Below are 12,562 nucleotides of genomic sequence, written 5' to 3'. Positions count from 1 at the left end.
TGAATAAATACCCGGCATCTACTGAAACACATATAGCCGAGCTTTTCCAGAAAACACTTACGAATTATTACTGGCTTCTTTTCCAGTAACACATGTTCTGTTACAGAAGTTACAAGGAACTGTGACAAATAGACATTTTAATCCCAAAGGTAAGGCACAGTTTTGCAACCTCTTTTTTTCCTCCATTGTAGAACAATATTTCAAGGACTGTGATTATTTGGCTGTTACCCAGTTGCACTGCAGAACAGAAATCTGACTGGAGAGTTGCTTTTTCTGCTGCTTAATTAGAAATTTATTAGTGAAGTTCTGACCAAATGTCCCTCACTATTAGACCTTGCTGAATCTGAAGTTCAAGTAATTAGATTTCATTTATTATAATGCATTGCCCTCTTTTTCTGTTCTGTATGTCCTTTCCTATTTTTTTTCTGTTTTCATTTATGTTTGGTTTTCCTGTTCTGGGCATTATTTGCCAGAGAGGCTCTTCCAACTATCAGAAATAGGACAAAGTAATTTTTAGAACAGCAAAATATGTAGGGAGTCAAGGTCCCTGGAGACAAAATAAATCTCCAACACAAGATGAAAGCTCTCCTGTTCGATTTAGATGTTGCTGCTGGCTGAGCAGCTTGTTAGCAGCATCTGGACCATACCTGGCAGCAGGGCTGTGCCCCACTTGTTCAGGTGACATCATGGAGCCACAGAAGTTGATTATAGGTGTTGAACAGGAGAAGAGGTCTGCAGTGAAACTTTTGAGCACACAGTGTTGGACTTGGTTTTCCTGCTGTAGGTAGATTTGAGCACTGATATGGTGGTTATGAGGTTGAACCTCCAAAATATCTCTGCTAGTTTGAGAACTCATAAGGCAAAATGCAAGTGTAGGGATCAGCCACACTCAGATGTTGCCCTTCAGTTTCCTCTTAGGGCTTTGCTGGAAGTGACGGCTTGCAGCCAATCTGATCTGGACTGTGGGCAGACCTGGTCATGCACATGGAGGGCTGCCCTGCATCTGTAGGTATAGTGCAGAGCTAGGAGAAGGGAATGCCTCCGCATCCTGCATGCAGCAGTGTAGTGTCTGTTCACCTGGTGAATCGCTGCGGGCTTATCATTGCTTCCAGCAGCAGCAGCAGTGCTGGTGGATGCATGAGCCCTCATAAACTGGCCTTGAAAGAAAGCTGCTGTGTCACTGTCCCTAGAGGTGCTCAAGAAGAGTTTTAGGTGTTCTACTGAGGGAAGTGGTTTAGTGGGAAATATAATGGTGGTAGGTGGACTGTGTGTTTTTGGAAGGCTTTTCCAACCAAGATGTTTCTGTGATTCAGTTCATCTCCAGGAAGTATTGGTAATGGTTGGACTAGATGATCTTCTAGGTCTTTTCCAACCTTGATAATTCTGTGATTCTGTGATTCTGATCTCTTGGGGAAAGCACAGAGAGATGAACAGGGCCAAATTCCAGAGGAGAAATCTGTACTATATAAGCTTCTGCAGCCTCTTAAAGCTTGCAAAGCAGGACAGGGATCTCAGTGATTACTCATGTCTTTTTAATTAAAATGAGCACGTTTTGATCAATTTCAGAACATCCATGTTTCAAGATTAGGCAGGTAGCAGTTAAGCCATGACTTGTAAGTTCTCCTGATTCCCCGTGAGATCTAAGAAAAGGATTTAATGGTATTTCTGGGCAGAAACAACATGATGGCTCTGGGCAGCCTTGTCTGGTGGTTGGCAACCCTGCCCATGGCAGGGGGTTGAAATGAGATAATATTTATCGTCCTTTTCAACCCAAGCCCTTCTATGATTCTGTTTTATTGCAGGCTTGTAAATGTGCAGAGTCAGACGAGTAATATTTGTTTATACATCTAGAAAATATTAGTAAACCATTTATAACGTGTTAGAGGTTCTTTCTTCCGTGGCTAAGCCTTCCTAGCTGCTAAGTCTTTCCTTTGCTTTTGGCAGAAGAATAAGCGAAAGGAAGGAAGAAGGGAAAGAATTGCACCCTTAAACTTATCAGTTCAGTCCATAACACTGCAGGGCCTGGTCTTCTTTTGCATGCCCAATTTATTGTGCACTAAACCACAGGTGTGAGCTGTCAGGCTCCTGCAGGGATGAAACTGGAAATGGTCCCACTCCTGACACCAGCAGCAAGCAGGACTGCAGGCTGTGCTCATGGGCTTCAGATGGCCCTACCGGTCCTGCACAGCATACCCTGACCTTGGTGGCAGCCATCCTGCTTCTTTGGTATAAGCTCTTACTGTGAACGTTGTCTGAGACCAGTAATGAAAAATGATTTCAGATAATTTAGTAAGTCAGAGATGGCTCTTCAAAATGGTCCTTGCCAGAGCAGCACTGCCTCACAGCTTCTTCCAGGCCAGGGCATTCCTTGCTTTGCACAGTGCTTAGGTTATGAAGATTAACATCTTCCACGAATGCTGACTGCTAAGGGCTACACGTATGAATTTATATACTTGATAATATATTTTCTAAACATTTTAAGAATCAGAAGGACTGTGTATCTTCTGCCAGAAACAGTTGTAGCCTGTGCTTCAGCCTTTGGTTTTCCAGGTCTCAGGTTTGAAAGAGGGCACAAATGAATATCCTGAATTTGAGGAGAGCTTCATTTTATTGAAGATGGGTAACAATAGAATGAAGTGTCTCATATTGACAGCACCAAACCAACAAATATCTTTCTAGAGACAAATGTGCTTTGCAGAGAAACTGTCCTCGCATGTCAACGTCTTAGGAAATGTGTTGCGTTTAGTGAAATAATGGGTCAAGAGAAAAATCATTGTCATAAATGATGGTAGGTACTTTTTACTGAAATACTGGTAGTTTTACATTCTTGACATGAATAATTGGATGTGTCATGTGTGAAGCTACCTAGAAATAAAATAGAGGTCATAAAATGTAAAGACATGATAGGATGCATTTATAACAGCATAAAACAAACTGGCATTTTAATGTCTTAAGCCAGCCCGTTTGCTATACTTGTCCATTGATCTTGGCTAGGAAAGTTCTATGACTAATTTAAGCACATTCTGGAGATAAAGCCATATAATGGGAAATTGATAGGATTTGTTTTTGTTAAAGGTATTCTCCTTTTAACTGCTGCAATCCTATAACACGATCAGAGCTGATCTTGTGTGACCTTACACAGCTTCCCCAGGAATGTTCTGTCCCCGTTCCTGCAAGTGACTTTCCAGTGTAATTTACTTTGACATTTTGCTTGATAGGGATTGCAGGTCACATAGTAGGATATTACTCAACAGGCATGAAAAAGGGCTTAGTTTAGTGCTCATTCAATGGATTTGAGAGGGTAGCTGCTGGAGAAGATGGCACAGTTTGAGAGGGTTTGTGTGGGTTTCAGAAGGCATGTAAAAAATGGTTGCTGGAGGCCCTGACATAAAGTACGTGCTGTAATCTCATTAATTCAATTGGCTGTATGGATGCTCTTAATTACCGTGCTTGAAATGAGATTTAATATGGCTCTGCAGTAAAACAACTATGACTAACTAACTAATCATTGAAACAGCATCATCCTACCACGTTTCTTTGCAATGAGAGTTCAATGTAGAAATCACTTACTTAAAAAAAAGAGACCATCCTTTTTTCATAGGATGGCTAGTAACCACAAGTGTTTCTTTAAAAAAACAAACAAACCTACATAATAATTCAAATAGTAAAAGAATTGACAACACCTGTTGCTCTGATTTGCTGTGAATCTTTAGAAATGAGTATTAAGCTGGTGTGGAGCATCATAGGCTCTCCATTGCTTCATGCCCCGCGTGGTCTGTAGCAATGAATATGTCCAGGCAGTCGTAAAATGTTGCCATCAGGTAGCACCAGCTTGTTCTTAACTGTGTGTGGATACGAAAGTGCATTGTAAGAGAAATCTAACTGCTGTCTGCGCTTTCTTTTCAGTTGCTCTGCAGATGGAACAGCTAAGTAGTGCATAATTTGGCTGCTTTTGTGTTTTAGTGTAAGTAATGCTCAGTTAAGCCTTAAGTAAGTGGCAACATCGCATACCCGGTTTTCAATGCTGATTTACCAAAACAGCTTTTGAATTTGAATGGGCCGTTCTGGAAAGTGATTCTTCAAGGAGAAGTCTCTTAGGAATTGAGCAAGGAAATTTCTTCCATTGCAGTTAAGCTAGTGATATTGCTAAGGATTACACTAATTTCACTGCTGACAGTAATGGTGCTTCTTACGACTGTAACAACCTGCAGGTGTTGGTTTGGACCTCTTAGAAATAATTGAAACCCAGTGAGGGCAGAACAAAGGTGCTGATTTGTTGAAGGGCATCGTTACTGTATCTGGTTGTAAGGGAAGGAAAATCGACCTGGTAGAGAAAAAGAAAACACTGAGGATGATTAGTCACGAGTCAAGAAAATGTGTGGCGTTTTACACTGAAAAAATACTACAAAAATGCAAGATCTGTGAATACATTCACAATACAACCTGCAAAATACTGAGCTACAGGGCAGTATATGCTCCGTGATGTGATTCAGGCTCATTTAGGATCTTTGGCTCTAGATTTAAGCACCAAGAGAATTACAAATGCCTATGAACCAAATGTTTATAGACAGCTCCACCTTTCTTTCAAATTAACTTTTCAGAGAGAGTGAAGCTTATATACATAAGGCTGTGTGTTCATTGATAGGAAAAAAAAAAGTGTTAGTTAATGCACGTTGCTACAGATTTATTGTAATATAGATAAACTCAAGCCATTGGATAGAAATATGAGCTCCTGTGAAAAACAGGACGATGGTCTACCCTTCCTATCATGGTATTTTTTTGGCAAAAAGAATACCTAAATAAAATATTTTCCTCTTCTCCAAAAGATAGCTTGTACACAAGACAGTCTTGCTGAAATTATATCTCAGCTGGAAGGAAAGATGAGTTTATTTTATATAGCAGTTGGAGATTTTTAGAAATATCAGTCAGCCAGTTCCCCAGAGTGGTAAATTAAGTCTTGAGAGCCAGAGCTTGCTCATCAGCACGCAACGGTATGGAAGTGGCAAGGAGAGAGACTGACAACTGCAGCGGGTCTGATTGTGCATGTTCTTGATGGAAAAGTACAAATCATTTCCTTCCCTCCTGCTCCTGTCATGGTCCATCACTTTAGTCCATTTTCACCTTCTGAATGGGCCCTCCTGCTTTGGCACCTAATTAATCTCTTGCAAGCCTGTTCTTGCAGCCTGTCTGCCTGGGGTGTCCCATATCTTAAGGCACTGTCTCAGGGACACCGTTCCCTTGATTTCCATTCGTTCCCATCCTTTCCCAGCAGTCGTTCCTCCCCAAGCCTCCTGGGCAGGTGAAGGTGTGCTTCTTCCTCTGCCTTTGGAGAGGGCACGCACACTTGTGTTACAGGAAGACAGTGGAGCACTGTCACACTGTGCTCTGTAAAGTTGTTCAAAACTGACAAGTGCCCACAAAAGCACATGGCATGATTTCAGTTGTAAATGTTCAGCAACTTGAAACTCCTTACAGTGTAACAGGCAAGCAGAAAATCACAGGCCCTTTTTGAAAAATACCATTCCTCTACACAAATAAAACTATACGAGTGGAGATGAAAAGGGCATATTTGGAGGTGTAAAACATTGCTATGAGGCTGTGAAACAAAAAGTTATTTTATTGAAATGATTTTATTGTCATATATCAAGCGATCGTGAATATCAGATACAGTGTGCACTGAGTGCTAACAGCTGTGATAATTTATCAATAGTTTAAGATGAGTCCTGGTGATAAAATAACACATGTAGTCTATATAATAGATAATACTGAAGAGTATAATGTATTATCTATAATAGAAAAACATAGATTCTGTAAAATGATACATGTAGAATCTAATATTCCTTTCAAATATATTTCTTGGATAATATTTCTGCTCAGAAGTAACTTATCTCCCTTCTGCTATCTCTTCTGTGGGGATGGGGTTGGTGTTCAGCTCAGCACAGCATCCACGTTTCAGTCTGGGAAATGGAAAGACAGTGAAATAGGCTGAGAACTCACTTAGTTACATCAGTGATTTGGGTGGGTGTCCATCAAAACCGGTGAGCTCTGCTGGCCTGCGTCTGATCTTCAGAGCTGTTGATACCAAACTTGCAAGAGCTGTGAGTCTTCTGGCAACATGCAGGCAGGAGGGAAAAAAATCACATCTTTAATTCCCTCTGCTGACAGCTTCCTTAATAAATATTGTAAGAAATTCTCGGTTAAGAGCCACCCAGTAATCTAATTTGCAAGCCTCAGTGATATATTCAGCAGCCAGCTCGGGAGGTGCATTTCTACTGTCAGAATCACATGAGCAGGGAATAAAATTCTAAGCTGTCACTGAGAGCTGTAGTAATTTATGATGGGCTGTTGGCTTTTATTTTTTCCAACTGTTTTTGTTGAGCTGACTTTAAAAAAAAAAACAAAACAACAACAACAAAAAAAGGATAGAGAGGATAGAGCTGCTACTGACTGGATCTTGATTAGGTTTTTCCATAGTATGCTCTTATATATATTTTCTTATTTTTTTTATTTTCTTATTTATTATTTTCATAGTATGCTCCTTGTACATATTCACAGGTTTTAACAACACAAACACTGCTAAGTGATGGTGTTTTATCTGTGGCTGATGAAATCACAGATGAATCCTGTATCAGCATGGGTGACTTGTATACAGCCTCAGTGGCTAGTGAACACCAGTTCATTTTGGTCTCCCTCTCATCTTGTGTAGAATCCAAGCCTTTGTCTTTCTTTCTGCCATGAATAATCCCAGATCTGTTTTTTTGTTGCTTTGTGTGTTGTCCAAGTTCATCACCCTTGGGATCTTCCTTCTCTTCTCCTGGGCTCTATTTTAGACATCATTGTTTTCACCAGAACAGAAGCCAAAAACCTTGTATAATATCGTCACTCTGTAGCCATCTCCAGCTTGTTTTGCACCGTGCTTTAGTTGTTGTCTCTCTAGTAAGTGCAATAGGAAGAGCTTCCAGCGTAGTTTTCCATCTGTGCCAGGTTCATATCCTGAACTGAGAAGAACTAGTAGTGTTTTCTCAGAAATTAACCCACTGAAAGATAAGTGAACCAAACAAATGGAGAAGAAAGCTAAACAGAAACCTGTGGGATATTACTTCATAGCTGATCTACAGGGAGAAGGTGGTATAGTAACTAGGCAAAATACCTAAGGTCTGTTATTAACTCGTCTCTTCTTATCCTGAATGACAAGCTCTATATTTCTGTTGTCTTTTACAGTGAGAGATGCAGATATACCATGCGTGGCCATAAAGACTCAGTCAGTAGCATTGAATTTCTTCCATTCTCCAACATCGTTCTCACAAGCTCTGCTGACAAGACTTTATCTCTTTGGGATGCCAGAACGGTAAGCAATCTTCTTCCTGGTCTTTCTAGAATTCAAGTGAAATGGTGGTAAGAGAAAAATGAAAGTCAGTTCAAAATCAAAGGAGGAGGTAAGGGTGATGTGGCAATGGAATATTCATTAACACAACTTATAGTTCATGGACCAAATATATCACCTTTTAGCATTTCCTTGACATCTGAAGTGCCAGAGTCCTCATGGCAGAACAAATGGATGTGCAACTAAATAACTGAATAAACAGGTACACTTTGGTGTAAGTGATGGGCTGGATTAGAATGCAGCACGGTTCAGTCTTCCAGTCAGTAGACAGAATAGTGACAGTTCAGTTTTGTCTGGCGTCTCTTGTAAGTGCTGGCATGTGCTTTAAGGAAATGGGGAGAGATAACATAGGAGAAATATAAGATGCAGTAACTTGGAAGTCTGAAATATTTTTCTTCATTTAGAAGGAATTCCCCTCAGAACTTGCTGCTGATTTCTCATGCAATATGTATGATTTTTCTCTGGAACATATTGCTGTAGGTAGTGTCAGAAACTGCATCTACTTCTTTATTCTTTTCTACCTCCATTCTTTGGTATAGGTATAAATGGATTTAGAACCATTACACAGGGCGTAATTGTCCCTGGTGCTTTGCAGACCGAATATGTAAATCCTGTTCAGGTGGAATACAAGTAGGAGGCAAGAGACATTTTCTTCTCTTTCATCAGAAAGTTCAGTAATTATTGCTGCTGCTGTGGTATTTCTTATAGCAACTCTTGAAATTCTCCTGTTTCCACTTCTGATGGTAATGTGGTCACTTGGCATTTCACAAACAGTGTTAAATACAGGATTCCAGATAGCAACAGAAGGCTGTGTTGATGGAAGAGGTTTGAGAGGAAAGAGGCACGGAGCTAATGCTATGTATTAATAGGTATTGCCATCAGAGTTCTACAAACACAGCATGAGAAAAACTGACATGAAAATGACAATGGAATATTTGAGATGCTCATTATGCAATTTCTATTTATGGATCACAGAAACAGACCAAATAGAAGGTCGTTTAATAACAGTCCTGGGCACAAAGCACAAGTTGGAATGAAGCCAGTCAAGACTCATTATTATTAAATGCCTTGGTTTGTAAGAATATTTGATATCTGAATATGAATAATTCAATCAGAGAAAACATTGAAATACAGACTCATTGGAAAACAAGGTTCCTGGTTTGTTTTGTCTTTAGTAAAATCCTGCATGGAACTTCACTGTGCAAATATCAGTAATCTACTGTTTGTAGCAAATTAACATCTTGAAAGAAAAATTCTTGTACTATTAAGACAAAAGCCCTTCACCAGCTCTGCTTTACAGCAGTGAGTGGTTTGGGGAAGGGAGGAGAGACCTTGGTCGAAACCAGATCTCTGCATACGGTATCCTGTTGTGTGTTTATTCAGTTCAATTATCTCCCCATTTGGTGGGAAATGTTGCCAGTTTCAGAGAAGTGCCCACGCTGAAGCATCACTTTAGGTGGTAAAATCTCTGTGAAGATGCTATCTCCCTAAGTACCAAATGATAGTTAATGTTCTCTCCACAAAGATGATGAATGATTTTCTCCCATTAATTTGGAACAGAATATTTTCTCACCTCTCTGAGATCAATTAGCATTAAGGAGTACATTTAAGATAATTTTAATGAAACATGAAAATCATACTCCGGTTTGTTTTCTCATGAATTAGTTTCATATTATTAATCACATCTTGCTCTTCAATCATTAACTTCAGTCAGCTCTTTATTATTAAAGATAATGGATGCAGAGAACTGTAAGTCAGGGCTGTGTAAGTTGAATGGACAGTGAGCTCTGGATTTGGGGTAGAATGGAACATAAATCTTTGTAATTACTAAGCTGGGGTTATAATGCAGCCTTCAGACTTTGGAAATATGTGACTGCTTTTTTATTTTTTTTTTTCCTAGATAACGCAGGGTCAGATCTAATGGTTAAAATAAATTTACAGCACAATGACTGTAATTTTAAAACTAAGTTATATATGGCCTACAGGGAAATGAGAACACAGAACTGACAGTATTTAGATGATTATAGCTCTTTCCAAGCATTCTGGGCAGACAAATGGAGTTGGTGTTGGATTTAGATAGGAACCGTCCTTGCCCTGCGCCAGACTCCCACTGGATTGTACACATGAGGCTGAGGCCACATTTCATGGTAGGGATTTCTTGCCAGTAGAACTGATGGCACTTGTGCCAAGATAAGCTGTGGATATTATGTCTCTTTATGCCAGTTTTGTAGAAAGACAATCATTCTGGCTTGTAACCAAAATATTTTCTTGCTGACACATCACAGTGAGCATCTCTGCTCATGAATTGCAAAGTGCATCCGCTGATAAATGCGAGTGGTGCAAATGAACACGAGACCCCAAGAGTACGAGTTCACCTGCCTGCGTTAATTCTTCTTGCGATAAGCAGCCTGCCACTCATCTGCATTGCCCGCATTCTGATGAGGGATTTCTTGGGGCCGGTCAGATTTGCCAGGATAACACTTGAGCCAAGCTGGATCTTTGCTCTTTCTCAGGCAGATAAAATGCCTAATGTTTATATGCTTAAATAATTAAATAGAGGAGAAGAAAAAAACAGAGGAAAAGACTTGCATTTTTCATTCTACATTTTTTAAACTTATTGATTTAGTAACTATCTCACCTGCTTTCTGCTTTTTGAAATGTCAGGCTCTACAGCTGGATATCTCATTTTTAAGTTGGGCTCTGATTTCTGTATAGAAGTCAACATTCAGCAGCAGTACCCAAAGCAGTGCATCCAATCAAGATTTAGGAGGACTTCTGTGTGTTCTTAACTGAGCAGTGCTCCCTCTTTGTATTTGTTGGTGTGAGATTGAGTCTTGATATTGGTTTCTACAGATATTCAATTGGTTGTAGTGAAATATTTTAATTCTTCAGGGTGTAACTCTGTGATTTTCTTTCCAATGAAGCCTAGCAATTTAAGTTAAGCTCTGTTTTTCTGCCTTCCTTCTGCAGAAGGCTGCTGGTAATAATACAAATGAAACAACCTCACCCCCATCCCACTATCAAACTGAGCTCCATGACACCCAAACAGGAGGCTATTGGGCATCTCAGCTGTTTGCCATCTGCTTCAAAGCTGATTTAAATAGGGGTAAGGCAGCTCTGCAGTGACCAGGTGTGAGTTCCAGCTCTGTGCATCAAGTTTCATCATGGGCTGTAATTTGTGGGCTGAACAGCATGATCACAAGTTAAAAGCTCCAAGGCAGCAGCATCTTTGATGAATAATGCAGGCACCGATCTCTGAAGAAATAGGGGAAGGCAGGATGAGGTGGTCCCAAGTCTGAAATAATTCCCAGTAGTGAAAACTAGCTCTCATCGAGCTAGAAGCTGGCTGTGTCCAGAATGCTCTTATTCTGGCATAAGACCCCAAGGTGAGGGAGGGGAGTGAGAACCCAGGCAGATCTTCCTCCTGAGCTTGAGTCTTTTCATGGACACAGATTAACTGGGTCTCTCTCAGCCACTGGAAGTGTTTCTTGAGCATGGTAAGGCCATGCTTTCTATGATGGGACACACCAAACGTTAGGGCCAGCACAGTGGCTGCTCAGCCCAGATGCCTGGCACCCACGTTGCAGGGGCTCTCTGTCCTCACTGCCCTTCTGCAATGAGGACGTAGCTGCTTATGCGTTTTGTATGGATGCAGATAATTGCAGGGATGCTGAGCTAAGCTCCAGTGTTGCAGTCTTTTTCAAGGCTCAGCCCATGTAATGCCTGAGGCGCAGGGCAGCCCTGCTGTATTGTGCCTGAACAGTGCTCAGCTCTGACTTGCTTAGCATTCAGTAGGATTCTTCCAAATCGATAGTTTCCTTGGATAACCTTCATTTGTTCTTCTCATGAAATATGAAGTATCTTTTAGACCGCTTCTTTTTCAGCGTTCATTTTGTCAGAATTCAGTAATCTCTGAACTGGGAATTCCCTAAAATAACCTGTTCTCTTTTTCCGCTGAAATACGAGTTATCTTTTACACTAGTTGGTTTTCAACATGGGTTTTGTCAGAACCTTTTCTTCAATGGTTGCACTGTATGTGAGAACACACAGATCTTTGTAGGGATGCTGCTTGCGTTCGTGCCGGTGTGTATGTTCACTTGACCTCATGGGGTGGGCATTTGCTGGACTAATTCAGGGAAGTTGTCAGAGTATTTAAGGATGAGGCACAGAGCAGCCAAGGGAAGTCATTTTGAAATCCATTCTGGTTCTCTTCACATGTTTTGGCCAAGTCCTGTTGATTTATCACCAAGTAGCACCTTAGACACAGAATTATCAGTCAGAAAATCCTCAGGGTATTGGGCTTGTCAGTTTTATTTGAACCCCTTTTGAACTCTGGAGGAATGAATTTGAGAGCTGAGTGGATACACAGCATAGGTCATTTAAAAAAAAATCATTGACAGGCAGTTTATGGTTCGAGTCAGTCCTCTGCAGAAGTGGGTTAAAGATTGAAGTTGTCACTGTTGGAGATGAAGAGCTCTTCCATGAGAACTTTGAAGCTCTTAGTGTAATTGAATTACTTTGCTGTGCCGAAGGGATGTGCGTGATCAAGTCCGGTTCCTGGCATGAAGCGTAACAGATTTGATGTTCCTGATTTTGTTCTATGTGTTCGTAAATAATGGCTTCATATTTCAGAACTCCCTGTCTTAAAATGAAAAGAAATTCCTGAGTCACTGTAAAATACAGAATCAGGATCAAACGGGTGTGAACAGAGCCTGTTTGCTCTAAGAAGTAACGTGGAAAAGTAGAACCTGAATAGATTTCTGTGATGGCTGTCTGGGAAGCCTTCACAGAGGCTTAGTGCTTGTTTCTTCAAAACAAACAGTATGGCAGAGGAAAAGCATCTTGATTTCTTTTTAGTCTTAAATATAACAAGAAAACAACTTGGTTATGGTCATCGTCGTTTAAAAAAACATGCTGTGTTCCGACCTTCCTGCAAAACAGCTTCTGTGGGAAAAGGCAAATTAGAACAAAGTATCTCAAATATTGAGCATATAACTCTGCAGTTTGGATCACTCAACCCAGATGGAAGCAGGAATGTGTTTGTTTTGTTGTATGTTTATTTTGTTGTGGTTTTTTATGCCTCGGAGGTAGAAAAACTGTTAGCCTTCCAAATGCACTTGGCTGTTGTAATGAGAATGCCCCTCAGAATGGAGCTGAGACACTGCCTGTCCAACTTGG

The 12,562-nt window shown here is 40.5% G+C and overlaps 1 protein-coding gene across 1 annotated transcript in view; it reads left to right on the top strand.

Moving 5' to 3' along the window:
- SPAG16 (sperm associated antigen 16) overlaps positions 1–12,562 on the top strand; it is a 339,824-nt gene that overhangs the window by 209,042 nt on the left and 118,220 nt on the right. The window contains exon 13 of the mRNA XM_015867952.3: positions 7,222–7,348. Coding sequence (XP_015723438.2) covers positions 7,222–7,348 — 127 coding nt within the window. The remainder of the gene's footprint in view (positions 1–7,221; positions 7,349–12,562) is intronic.

Source organism: Coturnix japonica, chromosome 7 (genome assembly GCF_054131305.1).
Source record: "Coturnix japonica strain WE chromosome 7, WE-NBRP24, whole genome shotgun sequence".
In the NCBI taxonomy this organism is placed as follows: domain Eukaryota; kingdom Metazoa; phylum Chordata; class Aves; order Galliformes; family Phasianidae; genus Coturnix; species Coturnix japonica.
The sequence above is the reverse complement of the archived record's forward strand: the minus strand, read 5'-3'. Positions and strand labels throughout refer to the sequence as shown.